The sequence below is a fragment of the Oncorhynchus masou genome, chromosome 9, assembly GCF_036934945.1.
Source record: "Oncorhynchus masou masou isolate Uvic2021 chromosome 9, UVic_Omas_1.1, whole genome shotgun sequence".
Lineage (NCBI taxonomy): Eukaryota > Metazoa > Chordata > Actinopteri > Salmoniformes > Salmonidae > Oncorhynchus > Oncorhynchus masou.
The window spans coordinates 86,714,431-86,733,359 of NC_088220.1; the positions used below are offsets into that span (position 1 = coordinate 86,714,431).

Here is an 18,929-nt window from a genome sequence, read left to right on the forward strand (position 1 = left end):
GCCAGGAGACCCACAGTCATCATCAGCTACACAGGGAGAGAGAGAGGTATCGGCAGGAGGAGGAGGAGGCACGACAGTTAGATCTACTTTATTTATTCACACTCATTGGGTTCTGATGGGAGAAACTACGTTTGACTGGGTGGGTACCCGATCGAGCACACAGCCATGCAATCTCCATAGACAAACACGTGGGTACCTGTTTGCCGTTGTGTGTGACGGAGGAGAGGATGGTGCGCAAATCTTTCACGCCAACGGCGATGTCCATCAAGTGACAGGCGAAGAAGAAGTTGTTGAAGTGTCCCAGCAGAGACATGACCATGTACCAGACTAGATAGAGGAACGTCTAGAAGAAGGGGCAATATCACTATTAGAATTGCAAAGCTACCGGTACTTTACCAAAGTTACTGGAATCCTCAGTAATGTTGGTCATTAACAGAAAATCTATGGTAATCTATCGTTACTTTGGTAATTTATACTTGAATAACTTAAAAAACATAAAAACATATTCACATAAATTATTCATTTTTTTAGATCCGAGTTCATATTGTCCATGAGTTTCTAACAGATAGACCATGTGGTTCAAGAGAAAATAGCCTAATTAATGAAAAAATGCATCTTAATCAACAATGGCATTATTTTCAATTAACTGTACCACTCTTCCAACTCTTGAATTTTTTTTCCACAACTGCCATCAGTTTGATGCAGAAACATTGACAAAAAAAATACATAAATAGACATAAATGAAAGAGCGTAAAAAATTCTCTACTTAGAGGCATTTGAGTGTAAACTTTATTTATTTTATCAAAATAAGTTTTTTTGGGGGGCAGAAATGCTTTCTGGAACATGTGAAATTTAATCTGCCTTAATAACAAACACGTATGCCATCTGTAAATATAAATACAATTATTAAATGACGAGCATAGTTGGTTTAGCCTCAGAAAAGCCAGCAACCTTCGCACTACCCATGAATAGCTGAGATAATGAGTGGGCTGGACATAAGGAGAGATGAGTTTGGTCTGTCATGTAGCACACTTCTGATTGGCTGAGATAATGAGTGGGCTGGACATAAGGAGAGATGAGTTTGGTCTGTCATGTAGCACACTTCTGATTGGCTGAGATAATGAGTGGGCTGGACATAAGGAGAGATGAGTTTGGTCTGCCATGTAGCACACTTCTGATTGGCTGAGATAATGAGTGGGCTGGACATTACGAGAGATGAGTTTGGTCTGCCATGTAGCACACTTCTGATTGGCTGAGATAATTTGTGGGCTGGACATAACGAGAGATGAGTCTGCCATGTAGCACACTTCTGATTGGCTGAGATAATGAGTGGGCTGGACATTACGAGAGATGAGTTTGGTCTGCCATGTAGCACACTTCTGATTGGCTGAGATAATTTGTGGGCTGGACATAACGAGAGATGAGTCTGCCATGTAGCACACTTCTGATTGGCTGAGATAATGAGTGGGCTGGACATAAGGAGAGATGAGTTTGGTCTGCCATGTAGCACACTTCTGATTGGCTGAGATAATTTGTGGGCTGGACATAACGAGAGATGAGTCTGCCATGTAGCACACTTCTGATTGGCTGAGATAATGAGTGGGCTGGACATAAGGAGAGATGAGTCTGCCATGTAATGTAGCACACTTCTGATTGGCTGAGATAATAGTGGGCTGGACATAAGGAGAGATGAGTCTGCCATGTAATGTAGCACACTTCTGATTGGCTGAGATAATGGGTGGGCTGGACATAAGGAGAGATGAGTCTGCCATGTAATGTAGCACACTTCTGATTGGCTGAGATAATAGTGGGCTGGACATAAGGAGAGATGAGTTTGGTCTGCCATGTAGCACACTTCTGATTGGCTGAGATAAAGAGTGGGCTGAACATAAGGGGAGATGAGTTCTGATTGGTCTGCCATGTAGCACACTTCTGATTGGCTGAGATAATGAGTGGGCTGGACATAAGGAGAGATGAGTTCTGATTGGTCTGCCATGTAGCACACTTCTGATTGGCTGAGATAATTGGTGGGCTGGACATAAGGAGAGATGAGTTCTGATTGGTCTGCCATGTAGCACACTTCTGTGTATAATATGAGCTGGTCAGTATGTGTAGGCCTTTCTAGCATGTCTTTTTTGAAAGATATTTTTTATTTTATTTATTTTACTAGGCAAGTCAGTTAAGAACAAATTCTTATTTTCAATGATGGCCTAGGAACAGTGGGTTAACTGCCTGTTCAGGGGCAGAATGACAGATTTGTACCTTGTCAGCTCGGGGAATTGAACTTGCAACCTTTTGGTTACTAGTCCAACGCTCTAACCACTAGGCTACCCTGCCGCCCCAGATAACATAGTAGAACTGCATGAGTGTTGCTCTCCACTTTCTAGAGGACTGCATTTTGAATTAGATAGCGAAGGAGATGGAGAATATTCTGGCGTTTGATTGCAAATATGCAAAAGGAAAAAAGAGGTAGAGAAGCATCCATCCATGTATAAAGTTAAGATAGCTAGCTACATTTTCAGATATTACATGTTTCTAATTTAGTCAGAAAGTAAGAAAAACAGAAAGTAATTTTCATTTCAAGTTAGAGTGTAGCGATAGCTAGCTAGCTAACGTTAGCCGGCTGGCTCGCTAGCTAACGTGACGTGTATGATCTGTGTAGTAATATTATTTGTATCTCAGAGCCGTTTGCATTGCGAGTTATAGTCTAATGTTAGCTAGCTAACATTGAACCTGGTTGGTTAGCTATCTGCTGATTCATGCAGTAACGTCATGAGTTGGGATTATGGTTCGTTGTTCAGCTAGCTACATGTCTAAACAAAAGACTCCACTATGCAAGTAACTATTTCAATAGAATGTTAATGATGTCACTGTGACAACTGTCGAAAGACGTAGCTGGTAAATTCGCTTTTTGTGACCCTCAGGTAGCCATAGTAACTATCAGGTAGCCATAGTAACCCTCCGGTAGCTTTGGGTTAAACCAACATCTACTCCGATTTCAGAGCACTCTCATCTGAGTGTGCCAGAGCGCAGAATAACTGATTAATTGACAAACGCTCAACACCCATTGAATATGGACGGTGTCAGTGAACGTTGCCAAAAAAGCGTAATTGAATTGTTGCCAGCAGCACAGTTACAGCCACCAACGCTCTGGATAACATGAAAAAAAGCCCAACCAGCTTTGCTAGGGCGAGTAAAATGGTCAGCTGTTCTCTCATTTATGTCTGGAAGTAGCTAGCAAGCTAGCTAACGTTAGCAAGTTAGCTTGAGTGCTTGACTGCTGCTGTTAGGTCAGAACGCTCAGATCAACCCTACTCCTTGGCCACAGCATCCAGTATGCACACTGAACGCTCCGAGAACAAAATGCTGAGTTTACGAACAGACAATCTGACAACTCTCTGAGTTTACGAAATCTTTGGTTGTTTAGTAACTACCATACTCACTCTGTTTAGCACATGGCCTCACATGTGAATCCTTAAAGATATGGGTGGGGTTAAGGCTTAAGAGGGTGTGAATGATGCTGAATGTGTGTAGACAAAGAAGAGTTCTCCAGTAGGTGTACCAAAACATTCAAGGGACATTTTCTCAAAGTGAGGTCACAAGTTTATCAACTTTCAAAGCAGAATTACTTTCCCATTGTTCCTCAACTGCAGTGTATGATATATAATTGTCTAGCTCTGCATCTCTACTTTTATCTAATGTAAGAAACACAATTTCATATTTTGCTACATACGACCAAATCAAGCCGGTCGGTCACATATAAAATATATTTCATGCTGAAACCCTCATTTTAAACACCAATGGTATTCACTAAATTTATGGTTTGAATTTAGGATCATGTTTAACAGATTTGTCAATCTATTTATTTTATTTGAAAATCATCTTATTTCATTATTTCATAAATTTTACATTTGATAAGGCTACACAGATGACCAGAGTTAATTACAGACACCTGTACAAATCTGAAGTACCGAAAATGGCCACTAGATGTCTTGTGGCAGATTACATCAAATCCTTGAAAGATACCAACATTTTGGTAGTTTACTGTTAAACTTCAAAAGTTTCCAGTAGTATACCCTCCCGTTGCAACCATAATCAGTATCATAGGATCAGTACTACTACAGCAATACTGCAGTACTACAGCAATACTACTATAACAATACTACAGACAGAGAAATGGCCAAGTACCACACTAGATACAGGAATGTCTAGAAAACTCCACATTCACTGGACTTGTTACAATAATACAGCATGGTCCAGTATTGACTTACGTTGTCAGTGAAGACCACCCCGAACTTCCAAATCTGGTATTTGATATCAATGGAGATAATCCTATGGAGAAAACAACACGTTTACTTCCCAGCAAACACACAACTACTACATAACTACCTCACAAAGCTGTCTCGATGTTGACTTCAGATTGTGCCATCTTACAAGTCGTACCAGTTGTATGTGCTTGTACATTGCTTGTTTGTTGTGCAAATGATTTACTAGTGAATTTGTATAATGTACTGTATGCTTTCTGCAGATCAGTGGGGGGGAGGTGTTTACGTACCAGCTTAACATGCCACTTTCTGGTTCGGGTTTCTTCTCTTGTGTCATGGCGCTGACGTCCAGAGAGGCCAGGTCCATCCCAAGCAGCTCTGCGATCCTCTCCCTACCGTATATGTCACCGTACTTAGCAAGCACCTTTGTCTTCACAAACTTGTCCCAGTAGTTGTTAGGGAATGACCTGTGTGGAAAAGAAACATACTTTGAGAGAAATGTCAGGGTTGGAAGATGGGTGTATCAATGTGATCTGTTTATTCCTTTTTATATTCTCATTGAATCTAAAAAAGAGATGGGTGGTGTTTTTTTTGTTTATGTTTTTACAATCACAAATAAAAGAGGTATTAGAGGACAGCCTTGTCTGGTTCCACCTTAAATCACTAACCGATGTAACAGTGAGTACGGTTACATGCACACAATAATACAATTTTTGTGAATAGTCAGAGACATATAGTAGTTCGATTTAAATGTTTACATATTTTACAGGAAGAATGACTTCCAGTTTACATGGACACATCTAAAATCATGCTGCGTGATGGAATATCGATAAATGCAGGAAAATCATCATTAAAAATACAAATTTTACCATGTTATTTTTGGGAAACCTATTTGGTTCTGGGTTTGGACATATCACGTTTGTACGTGAAAACAAATTCTAAGATGCGTACTGTCGTTTTTCTGAACTCATCTTCATTCGCGCATAAGATGGAGGCTTGCACTGCTAATGATGGAGGCTTGCACTGCTAATGAGTAGATAAAATGCACCGCTGGAATTCTGATGAACCTGTTTACATGTTATTAATAATTCGAAAGATTTCTCAGAAAAAAAACAACGGTTTTAATTTGCTTACTTCAACAATGACCTTACACACCGATTAGGATAATCAGAGTAATGTATTTAATGTCATACTCGGCCTACTGCCATAATCAGTTAGTTTAATATCGAATTATTAGTGTGCATGTTCACAAACTCAGTGTCTTTCACCTGACTAGATAACTGAGGGATTTAAGGTTAGAGTCTTACGGGGTGTTGAGCACCAGTCGGTCCCACTGTCCCTTGATGTCATCGTCTTCTGGTTGCTCGGTGACATACAGACCATCAAACTCCAGCTTCCTAGCCAGCTCCTTTTCCCTCTTAAAGATGACCAGAGGAACCTGAAGGAAGACACACACAATCAGTAGCTGCTTCTCCCATGAGTGCGTGTGTTTATGTGTGTGTGTGTGTGTTTATGTGTGTGTGTGTGTGTGTGTTTATGTGTGTGTGTGTGTGTGTGTGTGTGTGTGTGTGTGTGTGTGTGTGTGTGTGTGTGTGTGTGTGTGTGTGTGTAGAACCCTGTACCTTGAGGCAGTTGTATCCGATGATACAGAGGAAAGCGATGACAGTGTGTATGATGGCCAGCATGGACAAACAGGGCTGCATGTAGCCTGTACTCTCCTCCAAGTAGAAAAAAAATGGTCCTTCCTCCTCATCATCATCATCGCCACCGTCGTCATCACCACCATCGTCAAATGGATCAATCCCAGAACCACCCTCGTCCACAGCTCCGGAACCCTCGAACAACCCAGAACCCTCGAACGCGGCGGAGCCCTCGAACAGGGCGGAGCCCTCGAACAGGGCGGAGCCCTCGATGTCTTCTGACCCCTCCTCTACATCATATCCAACCTTGTAAAACAGGAAGATTAGGTGAGTATAATATCATGTTATTACATGTTATATTATTCTATATTCTATATTCCACACTATATCCTATTATTCTATATTATATATATATATATAATATTCATTCCATAATATATTATTCTATATAGTATCAGTTCTATATTATATATTCTATTGCTCTATATTATATTCATTCTATATTATATTATTCCACATGATACGTTATCATAAGGTTCTAAATTCTATATTATAGTACACATTATTATATTATTCTACACTGTATTATGTTATTCTATATTATTCTATATTATATGTTATTATATTATGTTATGCTAGACTATATTATACATTATTATAGTATTCTATATTATATTATACGTTATTATATTATGCTAGACTATATTATACATTATTATAGTATTCTATATTATATTATACGTTATTATATTATGCTAGACTATATTATACATTATTATAGTATTCTATATTATATTATACGTTATTATATTATGCTAGACTATATTATACTTTATTATAGTATTCTATATTATATTATACGTTATTATATTATGCTAGACTATATTATACTTTATTATAGTATTCTATATTATATTATTCTACACTATATTATACATTATTATAGTATTCTATATTATATTAATCCTCACTATATTATACATTATTAGAGTATTCTATATTATATTAATCTACACAATATTATATTATTCTATACTATATTATGTTATACGTTATGATATTATATATTACATTATTCTATACATTATAATATATTTTAATTGTTTAACCTTTATTTAACTAGGCAAGTCGGTTAAGAACAAATTCTTATTTACAACGATGGTCTAGGAACAGTGGGTTAACTGCCTTGTTTAGGGGCAGAAGGACATATTTTTACTTTGTCAGCTCAGGGATTCGATCTTGCAACCTTCCGGATACTAGTCCAATGCTCTAACCACTAGGTCACCTGCCACCCCTACACTCTAACCACTAGGTTACATGCCGCCCCTACACTCTAACCACTAGGCTACATGCCGCCCCACATTATATGATTCTATATTATATTATTATATATTATATTTTACATAATTCTATATTATGTTTCACCTTGTAGAAGAGCAGGATGAAGTTGAGGGCAAAGGCGATGAAGAGAGCCAGGAAGCGCAGGTTGTAGAAGTTACGAGACAGATAGTTCTGGTTGGAGACAGAGAAACAGGTTGTAGTAGTTACAGGTCTGATAGTTCCGCTTGGAGACAGCGAAATTGATCCATGGTCATGCATTGGTAATGTATTGTTAATGCATAGATCATTATTGATAAGTAGTGGTAAGGAAGATAATAGTTATGTATTTGTAATTTATTCATTATGTATTGATCATGATTGATAATGTATTGGTCATGATTGATAATGCATTGATCATGATTGATAATGTATACATAATGTATTGCTCATGATTGATAATGTATTGGTAATGTATTCATATTGATCATGGGTGATAATGCATTGGTAATGTATTGATCACGGTCAATAATGGATTGGTAATGTATAGGTAATGCATCGGTAATGCACCGATTAATGAATCGGGAATGTATTGATAATGTATTGGTCACAGTTGATAATGTATTGCTAATATATTGGTCATGTATTGGTCATGTATTGGTAATTTACCGATCACAGTTGATAATGTATCGATAATGCATTGGTAATGTATCGATCACATGCAATAATTTACAGACAATGTATTGATAATGTATCGGTAATGTATTGATAATATATTGGTAATGTATTGATCACCGTCGATAATGTATTGATAATGCATTGGTAATGCATTGATAATACTTTTATCAAGTTTTATAATGAATCGATAATGTATTGGCAATGTATCGGCAATGTATTGATAATGTATTGAGCACGGTCGATAATGTATCGATAATGCATCGATAATGTATTGATCGCGGTCGATAACATATTGACAATGCATCGATCACGGTCGATAATGTATTGATAATGTATTGATCACGGTCGATAATGTATCAGTAATGTATCGATAATGTATTGATCACGGTTGACAATGTATTGATAATGTATTGATCACGGTCGATAATGTATCGGTAATGTATTGATAATGTATTGATCATGGTTGATAATGTATTGGTAATAGTCACCATGAATTTGATCCTCTGAATCTCCAGCTCATTCCAAAGCTCATAGCCCTCCTCCGCAGGTTTCTTCTCCTTCTTTGCCTTGGTCTTCAATGTTTCCTCCTTCACTTCCGGTTCTTCCTCTTTTACCACGGGCTCAGCCTCCTTCTCTGCCTTCTCTCCATTCTCATTGCTGGAGGACAATCCATCAATCAGTCAGTCAGTCATTCAGTCAGTCATTCAGTCAGTCAGTCATTGAGTCAGTCAGTGAGTAAGTCAGTGAGTCAGTCAGTCAGTCAGTCAGTCAGTCATTCAGTCAGTCATTCAGTCAGTCAGTCATTGAGTCAGTCAGTCAGTCAGTCAGTCAATCATTCAGTCATTCAGTCAATCAGTCATTCAGTGAGTCAGTCATTGAGTCAGTCAGTGAGTAAGTCAGTGAGTCAGTGAGTCAGTCAGTCATTCAGTCAGTCAGTCAGTCATTGAGTCAGTCAGTGAGTAAGTCAGTGAGTCAGTCAGTCAGTCAGTCAGTCAGTCAGTCAATCATTCAGTCAGTCAGTCAGTGAGTAAGTCAGTGAGTCAGTGAGTAAGTCAGTGAGTCAGTCAGTCAGAGAGTCAGTGAGTCAGTCAGTCAGTCAATCATTCAGTCATTCAGTCAGTCAGTCATTCAGTGAGTCAGTCATTCAGTGAGTCAGTCAGTGAGTAAGTCAGTGAGTCAGTCAGTCAGTGAGTCAGTCAGTGAGTGAGTGAGTAAACGCGATAATTAAAACAAGAAAGAGAAGACTCACTCAGCCTTCTCCTCCTCTGGGGGTGTCTCTTCCTCTGGTTCTGGCTCTTGTATTTCTTCACCCTCTCCTCCGGACGTTGCTTCCAGCTACAACACACCACACACTGTCAACAACTGGCACCACACACTGTCAACAACTGGCACAGCACACTGTCAACAACTGGCACAGCACACTGTCAACAACTGGCACAGCACACTGTCAACAACTGGCAAAGCACACTGTCAACAACTGGCACAACAAACTGTCAACAACTGGCACATGATGAGTTTTTTCTGACCATGTGGCCGGATCAGGTCAGTTTAAGTGGTGAGGAAAACATACACTGCTCAAAAAAATAAAGGGAACACTAAAACAACATACTAGATCTGAATGAATGAAATATTCTTATTAAATACTTTACTCTTTACATAGTTGAATGTGCTGACAACAAAATCACACAAAATTATCAATGGAAATCAAATTTATCAACCCATGGAGGTCTGGATTTGGAGTCACACTCAAAATTAAAGTGGAAACCCACACTACAGGCTGATCCAACTTTGATGTAATGTCCATTAGTGTGTGTGGCCTCCACGTGCCTGTATGACCTCCCGACAACGCCTGGGCATGCTCCTGATGAGGTGGCAGATGGTCTCCTGAGGGATATCCTCCCAGACCTGGACTAAAGCATCCGCCAACTCCTGGACAGTCTGTGGAGCAATGTGGCGTTGGTGGATGGAGCGAGACATGATGTCCCAGATGTGCTCAATTGGATTCAGGTCGGGGGAACGGGCAGGCCAGTCCATAGCATCAATGCCTTCCTCTTGCAGGAACTGCTGACACACTCCAGCCACATGAGGTCTTGCATTGTCTTGCATTAGGAGGAACCCAGGGCCTACTGCACCAGCATATGGTCTCACAAGGGGTCTGAGGATCTCATCTCGGTACATAATGGCAGTATGTACAGACCCCCAAAGAAATGCCACCCCACACCATGACTGACCCACCGCCAATCCGGTCATGCTGGAGGATGTTGCAGGCAGCAGAACGTTCTCCACGGCGTCTCCAGACTGTCATGTTTGTCACGTGCTCAGTGTGAACCTGCTTTCATCTGTGAAGAGCACAGGGCGCCAGTGGCAAATTTGCCAATCTTGATGTTCTCTGGCAAATGCCAAACGTCCTGCACGGTGTTGGGCTGTAAGCACAACCCCCACATGTGGATGTCGGGCCCTCATACCACCCCCATGGAGTCTGTTTCTGACCGTTTGAGCAGACACATGCACATTTGTGGCCTGCTGGAGGTCATTTTGCAGGGCTCTGGTGCTCCTCCTGCTCCTCCTTGCACAAAGGCGGAGGTAGCGGTCCTGCTGCTGGGTTGTTGCCATCCTACGGCCTCCTCCACGTCTCCTGATGTACTGGCCTGTCTCCTGGTAGCGCCTCCATGCTCTGGACACTACGCTGACAGACACAGCAGACCTTCTTGCCACAGCTCGCATTGATGTGCCATCCTGGATGAGCTGCACTACCTGGGCCACTTGTGAGGGTTGTAGACTCCGTCTCATGCTACCACTAGAGTGAAAGCACTGCCAGCATTCAAAAGTGACCAAAACATCAGCCAGGAAGCATAGGAACTGAGAAGTGGTCTGTGGTCACCACCTGCAGAACCACTCCTTTTTTGTGGGGGGTCTTACTAATTGCCTATAATTTCCACCTGTTGTCTATTCCATTTGCACAACAGCATGTGACATTTATTGTCAATCAGTGTTGCTTCCTAAGTGGACAGTTTGATTTCACAGAAGTGTTATTGACTTGGAGTTACATTGTGTTGTTTAGGTGTTCCCTTTATTTTTTTGAGCAGTGTATAAATTGTTATAATACAGTGCCCTCTGTAATTATTGGGACATATACATGTTTTCTTATCATTTTGACTGTATACTTCAACAGTTTGAAATCGAACGATGAGTATGGGGTGAAAGTGCACAATGTCAGCTTTAATTTGAGGGTATTTTCATCCATATCGGGTGAACCGTTTAGAAATTACAGCCCTTTTTGTACATAGTCCTCCCCCATTTTAGGGGACCAAAAGTATTCAAACACATTCACTCATATGTGTATTTATGCATTCAAAAGTTTAGTATTTGTTCCCATATTCATAGCACAGAATGATTACATGAAGCTTATGACTTTACAAACTTGTTGGATGCATTTGCTGTTTGTTTTGGTTGTGTTTCAGATTATTTTGTGCCCAATAGAAATGAATGGTAAATAATGTATTGTGTCAATATGGAATTTGATTTAAAATCGTAACTTTTGGAGTATAGAGCTAAAAGAAGAAAACGTGCTGCAATGTTCCAATAATTACAGAGGGTAATAAATAAATAAATAAATAAATAAATAATAATAATATATATAAAAACCATCATGGGTGGAAACTCACCAGTTTCCTCTTGAGCAGTGGGGTTCCTTCTGGAGTAGGGGGCTCTACAGTTGTGGTCTCCCCAAAGTCTCCCAGCCCTCCAGGGGTGTCGAACCCAGGCATCCGTCCTCCCTCCTTCTCCTCACCATCCCCTCCCTCCTCTCCTTCCTCTCCTCCTCCCACGTCTCTTTCCTCACCTCCGTCTATCCCCTCCTGACCCTCATTGGCACCTGGCTCAGGTGGCAGTTCATCGTGCACCTCATCTTGCGTTGGGTCCGGCATACTGGCCAAAAGCTCAGTCACCGTGATCTTCTTGGCACCCTCTACCAGTTCTCCTCCAAACAGGGTGCTCCAGATCAGCATGAAGAAGCCCTTACACACACTGTAGATGAAAGACAGGATACCAAACAGGATGGTGTAGATGAACGTGGCCAAGCCCACCACCATATCCTTCAGAGTCATCTTCCTAAGCTTGCGGTAGCGCCGCCGTAGATTCCTGAAGGTGAACATGTTGAAGAAGTTCACCACGCTTGTCAGGAAGTCAGAGAACGCCGAGCTCGACTCGGGAGCAATCTCTTCTCCATTTTCGTCCAACTCTCCTCCTCCTCCTCCTTCTTCCTCTTCATCCTCTGAGTCTACCACCTCCTCTTCCTCCTCCTCAGAAATCTGTGAGGCGATGTTCATCTCAAAGATGGTGTCCTCGCAGAAGTTGACAAACAACTCCATCTTCTCGCTCTCCCCGCCCTCGTTGACCACGTCGAAGATGAACTGTCTCTTGGACTCTCTGACCTGCGGCATCTCCCACTGGTTCCTGTTGGCCTCGCTGATCTCAAAATAGATCCTCTCGATCTTCCTGCTCGCTCCCATGATCTCTATCCGGCCAAGGAAGGGTCTAAAGTAGTTGAGGACGCTCTCGGCTTGCTCAAGAAAGTTCTGTAGTCGCGTATCGTGGGGTACGTGCTCAGACAGGTTGGTGAGCAGTACGGCGATGTTGAAGCCGATGTCCTTGGCCGGCTCCTGGAAGCGGTCGGCAAACTCCTCAAAGTTGATCATCTCGTTCTCGTCGGCCTCGGAACAAGACAGAAGGAACTGGATCTCAGACGGAGAGTACTGCTTCTGGCTGTCCATGGCCTGGAAGGAAGGAATTCATTCATTCATCAAAACGTAAATTTGCCTCAGCCATGTGAGCACAACAACCCACACATTTAAAACACAATACAAATCTGTGTATTTCCATGGTTCATGTTTTTCTTTTGGCAAGTGAGTGGGAAGCCAGGGAAAAATATTGTCGGGAAATACATTGGGATCTTCAAAGGCACAAAATAGGAAAATGCATACATGTGGTGCCTTGAAGCGTAGCCACTTTAATGTTCATGCCTTCAACAGAACCCCAAGCCATGTAGTCAACCTGAAACGAGCCCATTGGCTTGATAATGAACACAGCTGACCTCCATAGGCTCCTTAAGAGTGTGGCTGGTTACTCAAGGGGAGAGGACTGTGGGAGCATAGAGCTCTGTTTTGGGAGCATAGATTTTTATGAACACCTACATTTGATTCTTGAAGAGATTATTAGATTGTAACTTCATAGGGGGAAAAAAAGCTATTTTGTTTAGAATGAGCCTTTTTTTTACTAGAAACCTAGTCCAGCTCTAGTCAGTGGCAGCACGGTCTGTCACAGTACAATGCATATACACTGAATAAAAACATGCTCTTTCCATGACACAGATTGACTAGGTGAATCCAGGAGAAAGATCCCATATTAATGACACCTGTTAAATCCACTTCAATCAGTGTGGGTCGTCGCCAGACCCACTGGCTCCAGGTCATCTACAAGTCCATGCTAGGTAAAGCTCTGCCTTATCTCAGTTCACTGGTCACGATGGCAACACCCACCCGTAGCACGCGCTCCAGCAGGTGTATCTCACTGATCATCCCTAAAGCCAACACCTCATTTGGCCGCCTTTCGTTCCAGTTCTCTGCTGCCTGTGACTGGAACGAATTGCAAAACTCGCTGAAGTTGGAGACTTTTATCTCCCTCACCAACTTCAAACATCTGCTATCTGAGCAGCTAACCGATCGCTGCAGCTGTACATAGTCTATCGGTAAATAGCCCACCCATTTTCACCTACCTCATCCCCATACTGTTTTTATTTATTTACTTTTCTGCTCTTTTGCACACCAATATCTCTACCTGTACATGACCATCTGATCATTTATCACTCCAGTGTTAATCTGCAAAATTGTAATTATTCGCCTCCCTCCTCATGCCTTTTGCACACAATGTATATAGACTCTCTTTTTTTTCTACTGTGTTATTGACTTGTTTATTGTTTACTCCATGTGTAAGTCTGTGTTGTCTGTTTACAGTGCTATGCTTTATCTTGGCCAGGTCGCAGTTGCAAATGAGAACTTGTTCTCAACTAGCCCACCTGGTTAAATAAAGGTGTTCTCAACTAGCCTACCTGGTTAAATAAAGGTGTTCTCAACTAGCCTACCTGGTTAAATAAAGGTGTTCTCAACTAGTCCACCTGGTTAAATAAAGGTGTTCTCAACTAGCCTACCTGGTTAAATAAAGGTGTTCTCAACTGGCCTACCTGGTTAAATAAAGGTGTTCTCAACTAGCCTACCTGGTTAAATAAAGGTGTTCTCAACTAGCCTACCTGGTTAAATAATAAATAAATAAAAAATAAAAGTAAATGAAGGGGAGGAGACGGGGTTAAAGAAGGATTTTTAAGCCTTGAGACAATTGAGGCTTGGATTTTGTATGTTTACCATTCAGAGGGTGAATGGGGCAAGACAAAATATTTAAGTGCCTTTGAACGGCGTATGGTAGAAGGTGCCAGGTGCACCGGTTTGTGTTAAGAACTGCAACGCTGCTGGGTTTTTCACACTAAACAGTTTTCCACATGTATCAAGAGTGGTCCACCACCCAAAGGACATCCAGCCAACTTGACACAACTGTGGGAAGCATGGGAGTCCACATGGGCCAGCGTCCCTGTGGAACGCCTTAGACACCTTGTAGAATCCATACCCCGACGAACTGTGGCTAATCTGAGAGGAGGGGAGGGGGCAACTCGATATTAGGAAGGTGTTCCTTGTAGACTCAGTGTGTACCTTGTAGAAGTCCTTCTTGGAGATGAGGCCTCGGGGGTCGGTCACGTAGTCTCTGAAGGCGTCAGACCCCGTGATGTCCTTCAGCTTGAGGAACATGTCGAAGAACTTGAGGATCATCTCCACGTTACTGGAGGACTCCACCAGCATGTCCACCATCTGACGGGCGATGGTGCCGTTCACCACGTTGCCTAGTGACAAGGATTGTCGACACCCCACCCCAAAAAAACGCAAAATTACAAAGAAGCAAAGCAGATCCCTACAGCACCTAAAATATATTCAAAAACTAGCAGAGAATGTTTAAAAATACAAGCTATTATAGTCTCCAGATAATTTTTAAACTGTTCCTGTTGAACAATGACATTCCAAGTACCAAGACAATAAAGTGCACACACTTATTTAGGGTAAAAACATGTTTTGGTTAAAATAGTGTTTTTTTTTTTTTTTACACACAATTGCAAAATTCAAAGGTTTCTCAATCGAACACTTGGTCCGATGGTGCACTCTGATGTCTCCGGCCTCCCCCGACAAATTGTAAGCCAGCCCCCCCCTTCCCTCCACCCGCCCCTCCTCTGACAAGTGCCATGTCAGAGGACTCCTGGACCACGTATTGAGATGTATTGAGATGTGCCATTAAATCAGGTGATAAATAAACGTTACCTTCCAGTAGAGACAACAGCATGACCACCATGTCTTTCTGCAGGTCCAGGAGTTCCTTCAGCAGACCAATCTGACTGGAGTCCTGCCATAAAGAATACACACGTACACAAGCATAGAGAGGACAGTTGTCTCATGAGAATATCATCAGTTTATTGATTTTTTTTCATTAACCATTACTTTGTGTGTCACTGTCCACTGGTAAATATCTCAGATCATAACAGATCTTACACAGCTGAAACCTGGGCTGGTTGTGTCCCTAATGAAACGCTTCTTTAGGCCAAGCAGTGGACTAAGTGTAGTGAATCAGGTGACAGAGAGCTGCTGGCACAGAGAGGATGAGGAGGATGAAGGTGAGGCTGACCTCACCTCATTGGGGGTTCTACACCTCACCTCATAATGGGTTCTACACCTCACCTCGAAGTGGGTTCTACACCTCACCCCATAATGGGTTCTACACCTCACAGTGGGTTCTACACCTCACCTCATTGGGGGTTCTACACCTCACCTCATAATGGGTTCTACAACTTTTAGTAGTAGGTTCTACACCTCACCTCGTAGTGGTTTCTACACCTCACCTCATAATGAGTTCTACAACTTTTAGTAGTAGGTTCTACACCTCACCTTGTAGTGGGTTCCACACCTCACCTCGTTGGGGGGGTTCTACACCTCACCTCGTAGTGGGTTCTACACCTCACCTCATTGGGGGTTCTACACCTTACCTCGTAGGGGGTTCTACACCTCACCTCATAGGGGGTTCTACACCTCACCTCTTAGGGGGTTCTACACCTCACCTCGTTGGGGGTTCTACACCTCACCTCGTAGTGGGTTCTACACCTCACCTCAAAGTGGGTACTACACCTCACCTCGTAGTGGGTTCTACACCTCACCTCGTAGTGGGTTCTACACCTTACCTCGTAGTGGGTTCTACTCCAGAATCGATCCTGGGTTTGCATTTGAACAAACAACACAGATATGCATTTTAAACATCTCATCTCAGGTATTATACACATAATAGACACATAGAGATGAACAGGCAGACTGACACACATGGAGGCAGACTGACAGATATGGAGGCAGACTGACAGATATGGAGGCAGACTGACAGATATGGAGGCAGACTGACACACATGGAGGCAGACTGACAGATATGGAGGCAGACTGACAGATATGGAGGCAGACTGACAGATATGGAGGCAGACTGACACACATGGAGGCAGACTGACACACATGGAGGCAGACTGACAGATATGGAGGCAGACTGACAGATATGGAGGCAGACTGACAGATATGGAGGCAGACTGACACACATGGAGGCAGACTGACACACATGGAGGCAGACTGACAGATATGGAGGCAGACTGACAGATATGGAGGCAGACTGATAGATATGGAGATAGACTGACAAAGAAAGAGATGTGGAGATGGGGAGACAGACAGACAGACAGACAGACAGACAGACAGACAGACAGACAGACAGACAGACAGACAGCTCTATCTAGGAACAGTAAGACAGGAGGGGAGACAGTACTGAGTTGACCAGCATATCCTCTCCCCTTCTGTCTGAATGCTGGTTGCAATATGAACATATTCAAAACACCAACGTGTACACTAGGAACACATACGAGTCTGTGGGCTCACTCAGTGCAGACCTACACCACCAGCCAACCAGATGGAGTAGAAGAAAACACCTGGGCCTCCCAGGAACTAGTCCGAAGTTACTGCTGCTCATCTTTGCTGATTTGTTTAGGTGGGTTTTGTTTTTGCTGTCTCTACCACATGCACTTGTAACTTTGTAACTCCAAACAGCCCTGGGAGACTGGAGTGACCACTATACTCCAAACAGCCCTGGGAGACTGGAGTGACCACTATACTCCAAACAGCCCTGGGAGACTGGGGTGACCACTATACTCCAAACAGCCCTGGGAGACTGGAGTGACCACTATACTCCAAACAGCCCTGGGAGACTGGAGTGACCACTATACTCCAAACATCCCTGGGAGACTGGGGTGACCACTATACTCCAAACAGCCCTGGGAGACTGGGGTGACCACTATACTCCAAACAGCCCTGGGAGACTGGAGTGACCACTATACTCCAAACAGCCCTGGGAGACTGGGGTGGCCACTATACTCCAAACAGCCCTGGGAGACTGGGGTGACCACTATACTCCAAACAGCCCTGGGAGACTGGAGTGACCACTATACTCCAAACAGCCCTGGGAGACTGGGGTGACCACTATACTCCAAACAGCCCTGGGAGACTGGGGTGACCACTATACTCCAAACAGCCCTGGGAGACTGGGGTGACCACTATACTCCAAACAGCCCTGGGAGACTGGGGTGACCACTATACTCCAAACAGCCCTGGGAGACTGGGGTGGCCACTATACTCCAAACAGCCCTGGGAGACTGGGGTGACCACTATACTCCAAACAGCCCTGTGAGACTGGGGTGACCACTATACTCCAAACAGCCCTGGGAGACTGGGGTGGCCACTATACTCCAAACAGCCCTGGGAGACTGGGGTGACCACTATACTCCAAACAGCCCTGTGAGACTGGGGTGACCACTATACTCCAAACAGCCCTGGGAGACTGGGGTGACCACTATACTCCAAACAGCCCTGGGAGACTGGGGTGGCCACTATACTCCAAACAGCCCTGGGAGACTGGGGTGACCACTATACTCCAAACAGCCCCGGGAGACTGGGGTGACCACTATACTCCAAACAGCCCTGGGAGACTGGGGTGACCACTATACTCCAAACAGCCCTGGGAGACTGGGGTGACCACTATACTCCAAACAGCCCTGGGAGACTGGGGTGACCACTATACTCCAAACAGCCCTGGGAGACTGGGGTGACCACTATACTCCAAACAGCCCTGGGAGACTGGGGTGACCACTATACTCCAAACAGCCCTGGGAGACTGGGGTGACCACTATACTCCAAACAGCCCTGGGAGACTGGGGTGACCACTATACTCCAAACAGCCCTGGGAGACTGGGGTGACCACTATACTTCAAACAGCCCTGGGAGACTGGGGTGGCCAGTATACTCCAAACAGCCCTGGGAGACTGGGGTGAGCACTATACTCCAAACAGCTCTGGGAGACTGGGGTGGCCACTATACTCCAAACAGCCCTGGGAGACTGGGGTGACCACTATACTCCAAACAGCCCTGGGAGACTGGGGTGACCACTATACTCCAAACAGCCCTGGGAGACTGGGGTGACCACTATACTCCAAACAGCCCTGGGAGACTGGGGTGACCACTATACTCCAAACAGCACTGGGAGACTGGGGTGACCACTATACTCCAAACAGCCCTGGGAGACTGGGGTGACCACTATACTCCAAACAGCCCTGGGAGACTGGGGTGACCACTATACTCCAAACAGCTCTGGGAGACTGGGGTGACCACTATACTCCAAACAGCCCTGGGAGACTGGGGTGACCACTATACTCCAAACAGCCCTGGGAGACTGGGGTGACCACTATACTCCAAACAGCCCTGGGAGACTGGGGTGACCATGTATACTCCAAACAGCACTGGGAGACTGGGGTGACCACTATACTCCAAACAGCCCTGGGAGACTGGGGTGACCACTATACTCC

General features: G+C 43.6%; 1 protein-coding gene across 1 annotated transcript in view; it reads right to left on the reverse strand.

Moving 5' to 3' along the window:
* LOC135546739 (ryanodine receptor 1-like) overlaps positions 1 to 18,929 on the reverse strand; it is a 154,303-nt gene that overhangs the window by 5,228 nt on the left and 130,146 nt on the right. The window contains exons 65-76 of the mRNA XM_064975393.1: positions 15,316 to 15,397; positions 14,659 to 14,846; positions 11,566 to 12,675; positions 9,150 to 9,235; positions 8,389 to 8,557; positions 7,331 to 7,417; positions 5,888 to 6,211; positions 5,573 to 5,703; positions 4,556 to 4,732; positions 4,272 to 4,332; positions 197 to 343; positions 1 to 26 (exon numbers count right to left, since the gene is read on the reverse strand). The exon at positions 1 to 26 is cut by the window's left edge and continues 109 nt beyond it. Of these exons, the coding sequence (XP_064831465.1) occupies positions 1 to 26; positions 197 to 343; positions 4,272 to 4,332; positions 4,556 to 4,732; positions 5,573 to 5,703; positions 5,888 to 6,211; positions 7,331 to 7,417; positions 8,389 to 8,557; positions 9,150 to 9,235; positions 11,566 to 12,675; positions 14,659 to 14,846; positions 15,316 to 15,397 (2,588 nt within the window). The remainder of the gene's footprint in view (positions 27 to 196; positions 344 to 4,271; positions 4,333 to 4,555; positions 4,733 to 5,572; positions 5,704 to 5,887; positions 6,212 to 7,330; positions 7,418 to 8,388; positions 8,558 to 9,149; positions 9,236 to 11,565; positions 12,676 to 14,658; positions 14,847 to 15,315; positions 15,398 to 18,929) is intronic.